An 18,756-nucleotide genomic window follows, 5' to 3' on the forward strand; every position below is an offset into this window, starting at 1 on the left:
CTCTTGACTATCCATATTACTTTCAAAAAAATGTGTTTCAAATATTTATTTAGTACCAGGTATGTGCACTGTGAGAGGCGCTGGGGACACCAAGATGAAAACATCCTTGTTGAAGATGTTCACAATCTCAAGGACACAGTCATCACTGACCAAGCAGTAATAATAATACAGTGTCCATGAGAGAGGTGTATAAAGGCATCAGGGAGGGGTTTTGTATTTGTTTAAATCCTTATCCTTCCACAAAAGTTTTGACGGGGACATGGATGAAAACATCTTTTGGAGAGAGGGAACATGTACTGCGTAGCTTCTCAAGGGAAGCAGGTTAAACTGGATGGATTGGGTTTTGACAAGCAGCAAAGAGTAGGGTATTCTAGGCACAGAGAGCAGCCAGAAAAGGACACAGAGACTGGAAACTATGTGGCTTATTGGAGAGATAGATGATGCAGCAGTTTGGCCATAGCTGAAGTATGGGATGATGCCCTATGGAATGGCAAGGAAAAGCTGGAAAAGCATGTGGGGACAAACTGCGAGGGGCCCGTATGTCACCAGTTCGTGAGAATTGCAGCCCTGTGTCGTTGCGATGGATGAAAGGGCCTCAGTCAGTTACAGCCGCCATAACAAATTACCGTAGACTGGGTGGCTTAAATCACATGTATTTCTCATAGTCCTGGAGGCTGGAGAGATCACAGTACCAGTATGGTTGGGTTCTGGTAAGAGTCCTTTTCCAGGCTGCAGACAGCTTGTCATCCCCTCGCTAGGTAGAAAAAGTGAGCTCTGCTCTCTTAGTCTTCTTGTAAGAGCAGTAATCCTATCCACGAGGGCTCCAACTTTGTGACCTAATTATCTCCCTAAGGCCCCACCCCCAAATCACATCACTTCGGGGATTAGGGTTTAAACATACGAACTTGGGGAGGAACACAAACGTTTGTCCACGCAACTTTGAAATTCCTCGTGGCTGTGCGCCCCTCCCCCTTTCATAGTTCCTTTTATGCTACTCTCCGAGTAGGTCATTTCTTCTTTTTTATCATCCCTACAACAGTGCCTAGCAAAGATAGCTCCTCTCCGTGCTATTTAGTTTGAACTTTACCAAAGATCAATGACTACCACTATCTCAGTTTCCACCTCTCAGATAATCTTTGCTGAGCAAGGAACAGACTCAAAGATACTGGCAATGGCAGGTAGAAGAACAGGTGTTATAAGGGCGGATAGGAGGAGTCTAGCTATTTTACCCTCCTTCCTGAACTTGAAGACAAGTCCATACCAGCTGCCATCTTCCTCACAGAGCAGAGAGTTGGTAAGCCTCTCACCCCACACTCCATATTTTTATTGAAGTCCTCTTCTGCGCGGTGTGCTGAGGACATAGTAGCGAACAACTCGGTGGGCTGCTTCTGGAAAAGCTTAAATCCCAAGCTTTAAGCTTCATTTAAGTAGTATAGAAGAGACAATATCGTTTCTTTCGTGACCAAATCTTAAATATAAAACAACCACCACCTATTATTACCCTGCAAAACAGGTTTGCATTATATTGTGTTCTGGTTACACAAAGTTTTAGCATTATATTGTAATATGTTTGCCATAATAACAGGAGAGTGAAAGTGATTCTTGGAACGGAGTGCTTTACTAGTTTCAAATCTTAGAAGTATTGGCCAGCTGTCTTCCAAAATAGAACCTCGTTGAAATAAAATGACTGTGGCTATGGCTAGGCTAAGGTAATTTTGTAAGGCAGCTTGCTTACGGCTCAAAAAACATCTTAGAGTCTTAAAGATCCTACAGCACCCCCATCAGTAGAAAAGCATTGTATAGATTATAAAATGAGCCTTTTGATCTCTCACAGAGCAGTATTTTTTTTTTTTCATTGTAAATAGGAGTGACCTGTTTTTAACTCCATTCAGTACACTGGTGGGGAACTTGGTAAGCAAGACTAAGTTCTCGACGAGCCTAAATTTAAAGCTCAAAGTGAGGGCAAGACAAAGGAGTGAGTATGTAGTTTTTGAGCTTATTTGGCAGTTTGCTTTCATTGTACAAACCACAGAACGTGCAACCGGGTAAAATCTCGAATGCTGGGCATCTGAGAAGACAGTGGTTTTCGCCTAAAGGCAACTCAAAATGGTGGGGGTACGAAGAGGTTGGGGATTTTCTTCATTAAAAGGGAACGTGAGCCAAAGTCAGGAAAACGTGGCTGCGGATACGATTGCTAATTAGTATATGACGTCTGCGCTACCCAGTATTGCAGATCAAAGTTCAAGGTTGTGCCCCGAAGGGGGAAGCAAGGGTAGGCTGGAGCGAGGGGCCGGGGGGATGCGGGAAAGGGTCAGGGGCCAGCGGGTTCGGGGAGAGGCAGAGATGGGACGGAACGCGCTGAGCCAGGCGCGGGTGGCGCGGAGCCAGGGCCGGTGGCCCCGGGGGAGACGGGCCTGGAAGGGAGGCGGCATCCCGACAACAATGTGCGGTGCGGGCCGAGGCGCCCGGGGAGCGCCCTCTCCTCCTGGGAAAGGTGCGCTGGGCGCCCGCCCGGGTAAGTCAAACCCCCCGCGGGAAGAGGCGGGAGCCGTAGGGGTAGCGGCCGCGGGCTCCTCCCCCGGCGCCTCCGCTATCTGGGTCAGAACGCGGCGGCCGCGGGGCCGGGCCAGGGGACCCGCGGACTCTGGGCTGCTGTCCGCCCGCCGCTCCGCTCCGCTCGGCCGCAGGGTCCCTGTCCCGGTTCTCCGACAGCGGAGGGGCCCGCCGGGCGAACTCAGGTGCGTGCCGAGGTGGGCGGCGGGCGGCTCGGCGGGCGGGGGCCGGACGCGGCCGGAGTGCGGAGGGCTGAGCGGCACTTCCGGCGTCAGCCGCGGCGCTTCCGGCTGCTGCGCGAGTCCCCCCCCACGCCACCGGCTGTCCGCGGGGTGTTCTCCCGCCGGCCGGCGCTGCGGCGCGTCGGCCCCGGCTTGCGGCGGCTTCCTCCCGGGCGCAGCCTGCAGAGCTGGCGTCTGGAAGCTTCAGCCGTGGGACCCGCCGGCGTTTGCACGCAGGCCGCCCGTCTTGGGAGCGCGGCAAGCTGGCGGTGTGCTGCGCGGCCCGGCGGCTCCCTGCAGACCCGAGGAGTGTCACCCGGAGACTCTGGGTCGCCTCTAGCCTTCGCTCCTGGGGCTGAACTTTCAGCCTCCGGCAGACATTTTTGTTATGTTGTGATTTTTTTTGCTCAGACTCTGAGCCTCTATTTTACACGAAAGGAAGGCCAGATTTTCAGTGCCGCATTTGCAAATAAGCCAAACATCAGCGAGCCCTATATTTGAAAGAAGTTATAGGGAAAATAGTGAAAACCTAGATAGAATAGAAGTATTAGAATTCGTTTAGAAAGTATCAGGTTATCCAGATCGCTGTGGGGAATCTGCCAAGTCAAGCGCTCAGAGACAATCCCTTGGGAAACAAACCTCAGGCCTGCGTGTAACCCATGATGTTCCTTTACCCTTCTTGCAAGATTTTTCATACATCCTTCAAGTACCAGAATTACGTATTTTATGTACTTCCCCGTAAGATTCTGCTGATGCGATAAACGAATATATGTGCTGGATATTCCTGAAAACATTCTGAGTAACTTGGTAAAGCATAATTTACATATCTAAAAATCAATTTTAATGTAAAATTTCATTAGTGCTAACATTTGGATGATTTACTTCAGTAAGATTTTTGGTTCTTTGTAAATAACTTAATGATCTATTGCCCATTAATTTTAGATGCCAATAGTTTTTATTAAAATAATGCCTATCATTTTCCGCCATTATTACTAGTACCTTACAAATCAAAACTTGTAACAGGAATAATACATAGCATTTGATTATTTAGTCCATAGGTTTTTTAAAAATTTGTTTTATACTAAAGTGTAAGTGTATGCTAATTTGGTAATTAAACATAAAAGTTAGATAAATAACATAACCTTTGAAATTATACTGCAGGCAAGCAAGTATTCTGATTTATCACTTTACTAGTTACTGTTTTGAATCAGCGTGGCATTTTTCAAATTGGTGGTAGAAGCACATTTATTTTATGCTGATAAAAAAACTCAAGCATAACTTGCGCTATCAGGCTCTAATTGTGGTTACGTAAAAGCAGTACCTACTCCATTGATTCTGGGTTTCTCCCCAGTTGATTTTAATAGTTTTGAAGTCATGTTTCCGCTCTGAACATCTCTGCCCAGTCAGCATTCTCCTTCATGCCCTTACTGCTGCTGTTGGAATCTTCATCATGCCACAGTACATCCAGGAATTCTCAGGGTGACAGTTGCCCTGTCCTGGTTGGATGGCCCCTGGTAAATGACTTGAGAACTGTATGCCTCAGTTTGCTGATCTGCAAAATAGAGGTAATAATAGGACTTGCCTCAACGAGATCATTTGGAATTGGTACAGTCCCTAAAGAAAAGGTCAAACAAAAATCGATGCTCTTTGCCACCTGCTTAAACCTGGTACGGGCTCTGGGCAAAGATCGCCTTCCTGGGTAGATTTCGACTTCCATTTATTTACTTATTAAGTGAAAATAATGTCAAACTAGGCCACGTTTTTTAATGTAAAATATGAACAAGCCAAGAAACAATCAGAATAGGAAAATTTCTTTTCAGACTTCAATATCAGCATAGGAGCTTTCTGCGTTAATCTTTTTATTGACAAAAAGCCAGGGTGATCAAGCTTGATGCATGGTCATTAGATGGGATGCAAATGGAAGTCATTGGCATGTAGTGCCTTTTCTTGTATCTATTGCCTTTTGCAATAGTTTTTAAAACTAAGTTAGTTTGGTGATATATTATTTTGTGGAAATAAAAGTGTCCAGGGGCGCCTGGGTGGCTTAGTCGGTTAAGCGTCCGACATTCGCTTAGGTCATGATCTCGCGGTTCATGGGTTCGAGCCCCGTGTCGGGCTCTTTGCTGACTGCCAGCTCGGAGCCTGGAGCCTGTTTCAGTCTGTGACTCCCTCTCTCTCTCTGACCCTCACCTGCTCATGCTGTCTCTCTCTCTCTCTCCTAGAAATAAATAAAACATTAAAAAAAAAAGTGTCCAGCTAATAATAATTGCCTACCACTTCAGCTGAAGTTACACATTGACCCGAATCTATTCCTGGCGTGTCTCCTAGATGGGATAGGAGTGGGCAGATGGTTAGATTTACAGTTCAGTTTTACCAACTAAGTAAAAATGTGTTTTGCTTAAAAAAGTTAATACCAGGCAAACTCTGCTGAGGTCAGGCAGGCCAGATTAAGCACACTGGCTTTAAGCTGAAATCCTTGGTTTAAGGAGAAGGGATTCTTTTTTTTTTTTTTAACCTTTTTAAAAAACTTTCTGAGAGAGAGAGAAAGAGCAAGCAGGAGAGGGTCAGAGAGAGAAGAAGACACAGATTCTGAGTACAGGCTCCAGGCTCTGAGCTAGCTGTCAGCACAGAGCCCGACGTGGGGCTCAAACCCACAAACCGCGAGATTGTGAGCTGAAGTCAAACGCTTAACCGACTGAGCCATCCAGGCACCCCTAGGAGAAGGGATTCTTAATTCCCTTGGGTGTAGTAGTCACCAACCTCTGAGGTAATTTCTGGAAAGTTGTTATTTAAATTTTTTTTAACTTTTTGTTTTGTTAAGAGACAGAGAAGGACAGAGTGTGAGCAGGGGAGGGGCAGAGAGAGGGGGACACAGAATCCAAAGCAGGCTCCAGGCTCTGACCCATCAGCACACAGCCCAGTGTGGGGCTTGAACCCACAAAAGCAAGATCATGACCTGAGCTGAAGTTGGATGCTCAACCAGCTGAGCTGCCCAGGTGCCCCATGATAGATTTTTATTTCAAAACTATTAGTCCTTCTCTTTTACACTTAAACCTGTAATGAAATAGAGCATCCAGATAGGATACTCCCTGTTTTCAATGTGTATTTGTATTACTTAGGGATCTAAAGAGACTTTCTTTAGGCAGGCTTCTGGTAAATGTGCTTCTTATTCACTCTCATATAGGGCATCATTTGAAACACTACTTTTAGTTGGTCATTTAGAGTATAAAAAACAATGCCTTGCTTAAGAATGTGGGATCATGGGATATAGATCATAGGAATTTCTATGTTTCCAGTGTGCTTTCCCCCATTTTCACTCTCCGGCTGTTTATTTTGTTATTTTGTTATTTCCTACTTCACTTAAAACAATGAAGCAACCACAGAGGACTTTCATAAGCTCCCACGATCGCATCTACCCACCTTCCTGGATCTGTTCACATAATCTGCCTTTTCTTTCATTGCTATGAATGAATGGTTTGTGTTTTCCATCAAAGGTCAACGTCTGTACTTGTGCACTGCAGACCATCCATCCCTCGGCCTTCTCAAGTTCACCACTGCTGTGGTTCTCTTGATCTTTTCTTCTGCTTCATCAGATTATCTTCCCTTTTTTTTAAAAAAATGGGATTTTGTCCATTCCCAAACAGAAATACTGTTATTTCTCCATCTGTTGGGCACCATTTTCCCCATAGAGTCATGACATAATTTCTTCTCTCTGTACTGGCTTTCTATTTACCCATTTGATTTTTTTCCCCCTTGCGTGACTTCCTTTAGGTTAACTGAATATCTTTAGTATTGCATTTTTATCTCCATTCTTGGCTTACTATTTATACCTTTGTGGAGTGTTTTTTTTTAATTTATTTTTTGCTGTTATTATTATTTGTTTAGTGTTTGCCCTTGGATTTACAAATGTACATCTTTTAACCTATAATAAGACACTGAATTATAATCCAAGACCCTCACAATAGTATTTCCTGTTTGTCCCTTCCCATACTTTGGGCTATTGTTGTCCTAACTTTTTACTTCTGTGTAATAGTTTATTATCATTTTTGCTATAATAAGCAAATATTTTATAAAGAAATCTTTTTTTTACTTTCTTTTTAGTGTTTTTATTTTTGAGAGAGAGAGAGAGAGAAAAAGAGCATGGGAACACATGGGGGAAGGGCAGAGAGAGAGAGAAGCAGAGGATCTGAGACCAGCTCTGCACGGACAACAAAGGACCCCATGCAGGACTTGAACCCACGAACGCTTAACCAACTGAGCCACCCAGGAGCCCCTATGAAGGGAGAAAAATGACTTATATTTACCCACATATTTGCTACTGCCGGTGTAATTCATCTTTTGTGTAGATCCGAGTTTTTATTATCATTTTCCTTCTACCTAAAGAGCCTCTGTTAGCGTTTCTTGTAGTGCATGCCTCATGGCAGTGGGTTCTCTCAACGTTTGCCTAAAAAAAAGTCTTTGTTTTACCCTAATTTTTGGAAAATATTTCACTGGGTATGAAAACGTAAGTTGACCATTTCTTTCAGTACTTTAAAGATGTCACTTCATTGGGGGTTTTTTGCTTGAAGTTTCTAAGGCTATGTCTCTGAGACAGTGTCTGCTATAATCTTATCTTTCTTTCTGTACACAATATGTCACTTTTTCCCACTGACTACTTTTTAAAAAATTATTTTAGTGTTTATCTTTGAGAGAAAGTGGAACAGAGCGCAACTGAGGGAGGGGCAGAGGAAGAGGGAGCCACAGAATCTGAAGCAGGCTCCAGGCTCTGAGCTGTCAGCACAGATCCCAATAAGGGGCTTGAACTCATGAAGCATGAGATCATTACCTAAGCAGAAGTCGGACGCTTAATGGACTGAGCCACCCAAGTGCCCCTCCCCCTGACTACCTTTAAGATTTCTGCTTTATCACTGGTTTCAGTGTTTTAATAGCATTGTGCCTTGGTTTGCTTTTGCTTACCTAATTCTGCTTGGATTATGTTGACCTTTGGATTATGTGGATCCCTGGGTTTATAGATTTTGTTTAATTTAGAAAAATTTTGGCCATTTTTCCTTCAAATATTTTTTATGTCCCTTTTTCCTCCCTATAACTTTAACTATGTATGTTTTAGACTGCTTGATATTGCCCATAGGCTGTGCTTGGTTTTTTGTTTTTTGTTTTTTTTTTGGTTTCCTTCTTTCTTATTTTAGGCATATATATATATATATATACATATATATATGTATATATATATGTGTGTATACACACACACACACACACACACATATATATCTGTGTGCCTCATTTTGTATCATGTCTTATTTCACTTGGGCTGCTATAACAAAATACCATAGTCTGGGTGGCTTATAAACAACAGAATTTTATTTCTCACAAGTCTAGTGCTTGAAAGTCCAAGATCAAGGTACAGGAAGATTCACTGACTTGTGATGGCCCACTGGTTCATAGATGACACCTTCTCCTTGTAACTTTACATGTTGGAAGGATGAAGGGATATTTCTGGGTTCTCTTTCATGAGGGCCCTAATCCCATTTATGAAGTCTCTGCCTCCTGAAGTCCCCACCTCCTAATAATACTACTACCTTGGGGATTAAGATTTTAACATATGTGTTTGGAGGAGACATAAGCATTTAGTCTGTAGTAGATGGTCTCTATTGCTTTGTCTTCAGGTTTGCTGACATTTTTCCAACAATGTTTTTTCTTCTGTTAGTCTCATTCAAAACAGTTTTATTTCAGATATTTTATTTGTTGTCTCTAGAAGTTCTATTTGGTTCTGCTTAATAACTTCTGTTTCTCTCCTCATCATGTTTATATTTTCCTTTAACATGTTTTTAATATTTAAGTAGTGAACAAATTTGTAATGGTTGTTTTAACATCCTGTCTGCTGTTAATTGTATCATCTCTGTCATTTTCCTGCTCCTTTATGTATCTAGTAATTTTTGATTAGATAATCAACATTGTGATTTTATGTTGTTGAGTTCTGAACATCTGCTATTCCTTTAAAGACAACTGGAGTTTTTTGAAGGCAGCTATATTATTTGATCCTTTGGAGATTCAGTTTCAATCTATTTTAGAGCAAGTCAAAATAGACTTAACTATAGGGTTAATTTCACCTCATTTTCAAGGCATTACCTTTGTGAGGTCTCTACTGAAAGCCTCAAGTATTTGATAAACACTCCATGCTGGCTGGTGCTCAGCTTATAGCTCCCTGGTAATGGTTCTATTTCTGGAAATTGTTCTTTCGCCTGGTCTGATGGGGTTTCACTCCATGCATATCCAGACTGGTATCCATTAAAAGATTTAAGGAGACCCTTATGCATATTTCTAGAGCTCTTTGTCTACATAGCCCCCTTCATCTTCAGTACTGTGCGACACAAATTCTAGGTGCTTCGGTTTCTCTGAACTCTGATCTCAGTTCAGCTCAGTAGGCTACCAGCCTTTGTTTGGATTTCTCCTTCCTGTGCCATAGTCCAGAAGTTGCCTGCAGTTAGTAACCTGGGGAGATCATAGGACTGAATCTCATTTGTTTCTTCTTTCTTGGGAATCAAAGGTGACAGTGCTGTACTAATCTCCTTGAGAAAGTGTCAAGAAAAACAAACCAAAAATTTTGTGAATTTAAATTACTGTAATGGACAGTTTACCATTATTTGTAACATTTTCCCCAAGTTGCTAACAAAATTTAATATACAAGTTTACCTGTTTACAAAATAGTGGAAATTGATGGGAAAATAATTTTGAGAACTTCAAAGTCTATAAAAAAACGCCTCAGTATATTTTACTCTAATCACAGAAGTTTATCATAATACTAATATATTTACTGCCATTTTAAAGTCTAGGAAGAAAAGGGAGCTTTATATTGTTTTCCTTTAGTGGTCTTCTGATTTTAAAAACAGAGATAAAACAAGAAACCTAGTGAAGATGGGATATACCAAAGAAACATTATGGTGCATTTAGTCAAAGTAGCTGAGTTTATATGGAATTAAATGCGAACAGTGAAAGTTCAGATGGAGAAAAGATTCAAAGAAATGACATTTTTGTTACTTTAAAAAATAGGAAAATTTGAAAGAAAACAACAACATTAAGACTTCAGACAGAAACAGAAATGTAGGGAACAGAGGAATTCTGGGTAAAAAGAAGAAAAGCGATGAAGCCTGTACATATTAGAATTTTTGCTCTCCATGTTGAGTAGAATAGAGGTGAGGTGGGTTACCAGCTTGCCAGAGCTCTCTTTTATATTTTAAATCCTTGGGTTTTTAAAAATGTTGTTTATTACCTTAACTATACATGTGAACTGGGTGCTAAGAAAAAGCTCCTTGGGGCGCCTAAGTGGCTCAGTTGATTGAGTATCTGACTTCAACTCAGGTCATGATCTCACGGTTTGTGGATTCAAGCCCTGAGTCAGGCCCTGTGCTGAATGCTTGCTCGGAGCCTGGAGCCTGTTTCAGATTCTGTGTCTCCTCTCTCTGCGCCTCCCTGGCTCACGCTCTGTCTTACTCTGTCTCTCAAAAATAAATAAATGTAAAAATAAGATTTTAAAGATAAAGCTCCTTGAACTTCCTTAAAGATAAGATCCAGAAATCAGCATACTAATTTTATACAGATTAGGGGTTCAAGCACAGTTAAGCACAGTTTGAATTCTTATGTAGTTTTTTTTCAAAAATGTATAATGATGCTTTTCCGTTACCACTATCATACTCTATAAAAATATATGAAAAAGAGTACATTTCCAATCAGTCATGTAGAATACAAATTCTGAATTAAAGTTGCTACTTTACATTGGGCTTCAGTGATATCCTTAAAGTAAATATTTCTACTGGGCCACTACTTTTTAGAGGTAAATATATTATACTTATAATACATTCCAGTTTGTGATTTACTGTGTGTGTGTGTTGTTTATGACATAGACTTGGCTTTTGTTGATAGAGAAAACCTTAACGTTTTTGTCTTGGGCAAAGACAGAAACAACATTCATTTACACTTATGCTTTCAATTTTAGAAACAAAACCCAAGAAATGCCTTCTTCCACAAATAAAGAACTGATATTTGGCATCATGGTGGGAACTACTGGAATCAGCCTGCTTCTCTTGTGGTACCACAAGGTTCGTAAATCAAGGACAGCACTGAATTTACCTAAATTCCTTTCCCTGGGTAGTAAGTTCAATTCGATGACTTTTCAAGATGAAATGTATAACGGCCATGGAACAGTAGCAATCTTTCAAGGAAGGCAGCTTCAGATATTGGAGAAGTTAAATGAATTACTGACAAATATGGAAGAACTCAAAGAGGAAATCAGAGTCCTTAAAGAAACCATTCCAAAGCTGGAGGAATATATACAAGGTGAACTTGGAGGGAAAATAACTGTTCATAAAATAAGTCCTCAGCACAGAGCTAGAAAAAGAAGGCTTACCACAGTTCAAAGTTCCGCAACAAGTAATAGTTCAGAGGATGCAGAAAGTGAAGGAGGGTAAGTTTCTTGATGATGTTTCCCATGTTGAACTGATTATTTATTTCATTATTGCTATTATTTAGGTGCTTTCATTATGTATGTCCAGTTATATATTCTGCTATTAATAAGATATAAAAAGGAATGATTATTTTTGCTTACATCATACTTAAAACTATATTCAATAGTGGTCTGTATTTAAGATAGTTTAGACCACATTGATAGAAGGAATATAAGTAACGTATTAGCATGAGGTGACATCATGTGAGTAATGAAAAAGTCAGTCGTTACTTGCCAAAATGTGGAACCTCTTTTTATATGTGGCCACGGTATGGCCCCTTATATAAGAACTTGCTGTGGTGATGGAAATGGTCTAAATCGACGCTGCCAATATGGTAGCCACTAGCCACGTATGTCTGTTAAGCACCTGAAATGTAGCTAGTGCAACTGAGATGCTGAATTTTAATTGTAATCTATTTATTTATTTATTTAAAATTTTTTTGATGTTTTATTTATTTCTGAGAGAGAGAGAGACAGTGTGAGCAGGGGAGGGTCAGGGAGAGAGGGAGGCACAGAATCTGAAACAGGCTCCAGGCTCTGAGCTGGCTGTCAGCAGAGAGCCCAATGTGGGGCTCGAACCTACGAACTGTGAGATCATGACCTGAGCCATGGCTCAGACAGTTGAGCATCTGACTTCAGCTCAGGTCATGATCTCACTGTTCGTGAGTTCAAGCCCCGCATCGGGCTCTGTGCTGACAGCTCAGAGCCTGGGGCCTGTTTCACATTCTGTGTCTACATCTCTGTCTGCCCCTCCCCCACTCGTGCTGTCTCTCTGTCTCTCAAAAATAAATAAACATTAAAACAGTTTTTAAATAAAATAAAAACAAAGTGTAAGTTGTGTAAATTTTAGATTGCCTGTCCTTATAAACCTCCCACGGGACAGAAATGACTGGTCATGGTAAGATTCTGTCCCAGCCCCCTCACCACATTTAAGCTGGAAATGAACCCTTGATGGCAACATTAAAACATCAAATGACAGTTACATGTTCTGCTATGTAAAGTTTCTCTTTTGCCAAAGGTGCCTGGAGATTTTGCCTTCTTTTAGTAAAAGAGATGCCAGTCACAATTTGCTGACACCGTTTTACACAAGACAAGGAAAAAAACCTAATTATATCCTTGGGTGACATCAAAAACTTGAGTGGGTAGATCAGTAGAATGCGTTTTCTGCAAATAGTATCTCCTGCATGCTGTCTTCATTTCACAGTATCATCATGGACTGAGGGATTTATGCCTTTTTTGGATTTGGCTAATTTCATGTACTTCGTTGTGGAGCTGATGATGCCTGAGGCTCAAATTCTCATAACGTGGCCGTCAGAGGGCCTGTCAGCATTCTTCCTTTTCCGTCTCAGCACCAGCGTGAACATCTTGGAAAGCATCTGTGCTGCTCGGTAGCATTATGTCTCAGCTGATTTTGTGTTTGTGCCTGCTCCAAGACTTGGTGTCAGTCACCGCCTTGGCAGCTTCGGTTCCTTTCAGTGACAAGGAGTATGAGACAGCAGTGTCTGGTGTACACACATGTACTATTTGTAGGCAGGATGATACCGGAGCGTGTTTGGGCCCATTTTTAGAGTCAGGGTGAAGAAACGGGGGGGTTAACTATTTTTAAGGTCACAAGTTCATATTGGTGTTTTCACTGTAAACTGAAATTCCTGCCTTAGTTCTGAAAACTTTTGAGCTCATTTTCTTTTTCAGGCTGCTCACTGTTCTTCTCTCTGTCAGCCTTCATCTGTATTGCTCCACTCAGCCATGAGTTTAAAAAACCATTTATTTGTTTTTAATGTTTATTCATTTTTGAGAGACAGAGTGCGAGGAGGGGAGGGGCAGAGAGAGAGGGATACACAGAATGTGAAGCAGGTTCCAGACTCTGAGCTGTCAGCACAGAGCCCAACGTGGGGCTTGAACTCACAGACCATGAGATCATGACCTGAGCTGAAGTCGGACACTTAACCAACTGAGCCACCCAGCCGCTCCTCTTTAAGTCACGATGTTATGTAAAGCTTTAGAAACCTCTCTTACACCAGTTTCATCTTATTCCAGTTTGGATTAAAGTAATATCCCGTAATAAACTCATAGTTCCTCATTTCAAGGGGGCTTTACAAAGAATACATGTGTTTCAACATGAGACAATTCTGTTAAGTAAATCAGGGTTGTATAGTGACCCTATGGGCCTTATTTCTTTTTTTCTCGACTTAGGCATTTTCCACGTAGCGTTAAGTTCATATGATAGCTTCAACAGACACAATTCTGATTATTTGAAAAGAAACCCCCCACCAACCTACCCCCAAAAGAACACCACACCATACTACTCGAGCCATAACGCCTAGTACCTCAGCTATTACTCTGCAAATATAGGGCGTGGTGATGTCAGCAAGAACACAGACGGAAACAGGCTTTTGAGATTTTCTTGAAAACTCGTTACATTTTCATTTCATGAGCCAAAATATACTCTTTGCTTTTTGTTCATTTACATTTTTTATTCCTAACCGTGGTTTACTTCTGCCAAGCCCGTTTTAATGTTGGACTTCCCTTTCTCAAGGCCTGGGAAGGAAGACAAATTCAAATATTCATGATGGGGTCCTTCTGTATTCTTTCAGGTTGTAGAAGTATACATTTGCACACAAAAATTGGTTCTTGTTGCGGATTTTGGAAAATAAAAACACTACACGTAATCGCGATCCTTTTTGCAGTCCTCTTGCTCAGAGGTAACTTTTATCTTAAAGTTCCTTCAGAGTCTTCCTTTGAAAGTCTGCATGTTTCCCATAGTTGTGAGTGTTTATATCAACAATGAATGAATGGTGTTTGGTCCTTAAAATTTACATAAATGGTAGGGTGTAAACCATTTTGTCACTCGCTTTTGTATCAAATGTTTTTATTCGAGATTTTTCCAGACTGATGTATGTAAATTTATCTCATTCTTTTTGGTTGCTGTGTTGCATTTCGTTGTATGTAAATGCATTAATTTCTCAACCTGTGGGTAGCTGTTTATGTGACCTCACCTTTTTTTTTTTTTTTTTTTGCTCTTTTAACCAATGTTTTATTGAACACCTTCATATTCCCTTAGGTACATGTGGAATAATTTGAAAATATAGACTTAGAATTGGATGCTGAGTTGTAGACCAAATATATTGTTATCCTTTATAACTAAACTATTCTTTAGAGTCTGCCAGTGCGTGAGAACTCTTATTTTCCCCTACAGATTCTTAGAGACTTGTTAATTTTAGGCAACCTGATGGTTATAGTAACTAATCATTATTTCAGCTTGCATTTCCCTGAACACTAATAAGACTGAGCATCTTTTCATAGTTTATTTGTATTCTGGTCTTCACATCTGTGAATTTCTTTTAAAAATGAGGGGCACCTGGGCGGCTCAGTCAGTTAAGCATCCAACTCTTGATTTCAGCTCAAGTCAAGATCTCACACTTGGTGAGTTCGAGCCCTGCGTTCGGCTCTGTGCTGACAGTGCGGAGCCTGCTTGGGATTCTCTCTCCCCCCCCCCCCGCCCCTCCCCTGCTTGCATTACCCCCCCATAAATAAACTTTGTAAAAAATAAAAATAAAAATGAAACAGTAAAGGAACGTGAAACTAACAGTTGGGATTCCCTTTATTCACTCAATGAAGAATGTCTACTCTGTGCTAGCCACTGTGTTGGCTCTCAGGTCCGTGAGGAAATTATACAAAGCCTCGCAAGTCAAACAGATTTTTAAAACAATGTTTAGAGATGCTGTGTTCTAGTCTTAACCAGAGCCCCAATGGCCGACAACAGCAATAAGAGCCATCAAGTCTTCCCTTGCACTGTAGAGCCAGTTGGTAGCCCCTCCTAGGCGGGAGCTGCCAATCGATGGAAGTCCCTGCCCGCATGAGCATTCACCCATCTGAAGCCTGTGAGAAGGAGCTGAAGGGCTGAGAGAAGCATTTCTTCGGGGAAAGTTGTCCCTGTTCCAGGCATCCCTCCGGAATGTGTACGATGCTGATGCTCTAGGAACGCATGACGTCGCTCAGGCAGAATGTATCACCTGGGAAGAGTGAAGGGGTGGAGGACAGAGCCTTTTGGAACCAGTACCGATGGGACGAGCAGAAGAAGGTGAGCCTGCCCAGGAAAGACTGAAGACTGATCCAGGAAGTGGGAGCAGACCTTTGGTGTTCCATCTAAAAAGTCATTGCCGGACCCAAATTTATCTATGTTTATTTTTTCTCCTGTGTTATCTTCCAGGAGTTTTACAGTTTGCATTTTATACTGAGGTCTGTGTTCCAGCTTGAGCCATTTTTGCAAAGGGTGTAAGGTCTGTGTGACCTGCTCTTTATCTAGGCCAAATCTCGGGATGGTGGCAAGAAACCCTGAGGAATGAGGTCATGTTTCCCTCCAGGGCCAACAGCACCTTTGGCAGATGTGCCTACTGCTTGTGGTAAAAGTAGTGCATTCCCTAAACGGTGCCGTCTTTTCTTTGTAGCACAGAGCAGTGCAAATGCAAGCGTCTCTGAGCCCTCTGCATTGCCCCTGTGGGACCCGGGGGCCGGGAGAACCAGCACACAGACGCTGGTGACCATACTGCTTGATTTGCTGTGCACACAAGAAAGTCCTGTCTCTCTGACCCAAGAACCATGTGTGAAACATTAATGGTGAATAACGCATTAGCTTCTATGGAGGGTAAAGTCAAATGACCAAACTGACAATTATATGATGAAAATTAGGGAGGGTTAGGCCTCTGAAAAGTAATTTGTTCAAAGGTTTCCCAAAGAAGATTGTACAGAAACAGGAGGTAGTAACATAACAAGGTATTCAGGATACTGAGAAGTAACAAAGTTTATATCTGAGGCAGTGTTTTATGTCATCAGTGGCTTTACACGCACACCTATTATAGGGACAGTGCTCCGAGTTGGTTTGGAAAGGAGAGGACAGTAGTTCTTTTCTGAAAACGCTGTTAACCTTGTTTTGAAATGAGTAGAAGTTGTTTCAAGGGATTAGAAACAGTTGCACACAGGCAGGCCTCCATCTTCTGGGCATGGGGCCCACACAATCCGGTGGCATGCTCTGCTGTCAACATAGATAAAGCTGGTTTCGTTTATGAGGTTTCCTCTTTATGTCTTTATTTTCCTTCATCAATGCATCTTTGGGCCAAAGTCTGTAATGGTCACTTTTCCGTGTCACCAGAGGGTATAAAAGCCTTAAGGAGTGTTCTGGGAAAGTAGAATGGATTAGTAGGCTGAGGGCACAGAGGACGGCTAGTGAGAGAGACCATCCCGGGCAAAGGATAGTGCAGATATTATATATGTTACTGCCTTCGTCCTTCATCCTGCCTTCTCATCCTTGATTTGTTGGCTGACTCCTTGAACACGATTGAGTTATACATTCCCCAGTCACGTGAATTTCAGCTTTTCAGAAAGGTGAGCCACAGAACAGTTTTATCCTAACCTGATGTCATCAGATTCTAGAGTCTGCTGTCATCACATTCTGGGTTATTGCCATGTTAATTCCACATGCAGCTTAAGCATTCAGTCTTCTGACCTGTTCCACCTACACAGGGCATTTTAAGGCTTAAAGATGATAGCTTAGAAAGGAAGGGAAAAATTTACTTTGGATTAAATTCAATATGGGAAAATGCTTAAGGTAAGCCTTTAAAAAGAAAAAAACCCAGCAACCCACTGTTCCATATGTTTCATGTGCTAAAGAACGTGGAAGCATTCGCAAACCAAGCTTTAATGTTTCCTTTAGTTTCCCATAATAACTGAATCTCTGGAAGAGCTGGATATTTATCTGCAGTATTCTCTCTAGAGAGGTCCCACTTCATCCATGGTGGTTAATATTTTAAAATGTATTAGTCAACGGGGCATAAATTTATTCTACTTAAACTCCTTTAATATAGGAGTTCAAGAGACTCAAACAGATAGTATGATTTAAAACAGGAAGTCCTGCCATTTCCTTCAGGGGAGACTTTTGTTCTCATGCCCTCTTGTATGTTTCCCCTGATCTTTCTTTCTGCCTGTTTTCCTGAGACTTTCTATATATCTTCCCCAAATTTAATAGATTGGGCAGGTATTGTGGAGGTAGAGATAATCTTTTAGACTAGGGCATTCTGCGGGGGTACATCTGTGTGACCATCAATTCAGCCGCCATTATTTTCTCATTCTTCGTTGTTTCCATATATAAAGTGGATATTATTCTTCAGGAGGCTTGGTAGGTTTCCTCCTCTGCTCCCTATTTTTTTTTCCTCATTTGACCCTTTTCTCACTCTAGCTACTGCAAAGATGACCAGAGCCTCCTACCAAATCATCCTGCAGATCAAGTCACTTTAGACCACCTGTACCTTGGAGCATCTTCCGTTACTCACCGAACTATATCTCTTGGTCCTAAAAGAGCTCATCCATCTGCAGTATCTGAAGTCAGTTCACGTAGAGGAAGTAAAGATTTATCTTCATCAAGTGCATCTGTCCACTCGTCTTTCTCTGGAAGAAGACCTTCTTTATTTGTGAAATTTCAGAAAAGTGGTATTTTCCCCAACCGTCAACAAAGTAGAGCCAATTTTGATTCTCAAGAAAAAGGCAGCTTCAGTGATTTAAAATATTCCTCAAACCATTTTGGCGTTAGATCCCAAGGACTTTTCTCAGCCCCTAGACTTAGTATAATTTCCTGTTACGATAGCACGAGTTTTTTTGATCTTCAATCAAGAGGTCATAAAATCTTTAATCCAGATGAAATTGAAGCAGTTTCTAAAAGCTCAAGTATGGCTGGTGCTGAAAAATATTTAAGCCCATGCTCTCCCAAATATAACATTGGGCAATTTATGAGTTTTGAGACAAAAGCTAACTCTTCAACCCATCAGAACGCTGTTGATAGAAGCATCTACCAACACAGCACAGCCACCTTACTTTCTCTTCCAACTCTGATTTCCTATTCCTGTCAACAAAGCGAGATTGCTACTGATCCTGAAGAAAGAGGCCAATCAAGGAAAGTTGACATTCATCCTGGTTCTCAAAATCACCGTATTGATTATTTTCCACCTAGGATGCAACAGCATCCCTCTCAAAGAGTAACTTCCCCTGTTTTTCTGTAATGTTGGATTTTCTTCACTTTATAAAAATGCTACTAGCTTTATCCCACCTCAGAATGACATTGCTTCAGATTCCTTGGAAGATGAAAACATTGCTCTTTCATCTCAGGATGAAGATACATCTTCATCTATTACAGTCCCTAAAATAAGGTGGCCTCAAATTCTGCCTTTTCTTCGAGGGATAGCTCAAAGCAGAAATTTTCCCACCAGGCATACTCCACAGCCCATAGTATTCACTGCTCAGTTCTCACAGAAATCTTGTCTTTCTCAGTTTCACTGCGTTTTTGGAAAAAAGACCTTCACGCTGTAGTCTAAATTTAACTGTAATTGCTGTATTTTTTTTTAAAAGATAGTTTAGTGACATTATTGGAGTTTGGAAGCCAAAGATTATTAATCTGTTTCAGGCTTTTAGCAAATTGACTGCTTACAGATTGTCCAC

At 41.5% G+C, this 18,756-nt stretch overlaps 1 protein-coding gene across 5 annotated transcripts in view; it reads left to right on the top strand.

Annotated features, from left to right (window-relative positions):
• Positions 1-2,635: 2,635 nt before the first annotated feature.
• The window catches only part of RMDN2 (regulator of microtubule dynamics 2), a 67,788-nt gene continuing 51,667 nt past the window's right edge, over positions 2,636-18,756 (top strand). For 2 of the 5 annotated variants that reach the window (XM_039251227.1, XM_039251228.1), the window contains exons 1-2: positions 16,778-16,876; positions 17,504-18,214. In XM_039251227.1, the coding sequence (XP_039107158.1) occupies positions 16,860-16,876; positions 17,504-18,214 (728 nt within the window). In that variant the 5' untranslated portion in view covers positions 16,778-16,859. Of the gene's footprint in view, positions 2,739-10,764; positions 11,233-14,891; positions 15,353-16,777; positions 16,877-17,503; positions 18,215-18,756 lie in introns of those variants that run through there. The other 3 variants (XM_039251231.1, XM_039251229.1, XM_039251230.1) reach the window with 3 other exon arrangements.

The sequence above is a fragment of the Hyaena hyaena genome, unplaced genomic scaffold (genome assembly GCF_003009895.1).
Source record: "Hyaena hyaena isolate Hyena2069 unplaced genomic scaffold, ASM300989v1 scaffold_388, whole genome shotgun sequence".
NCBI lineage: Eukaryota > Metazoa > Chordata > Mammalia > Carnivora > Hyaenidae > Hyaena > Hyaena hyaena.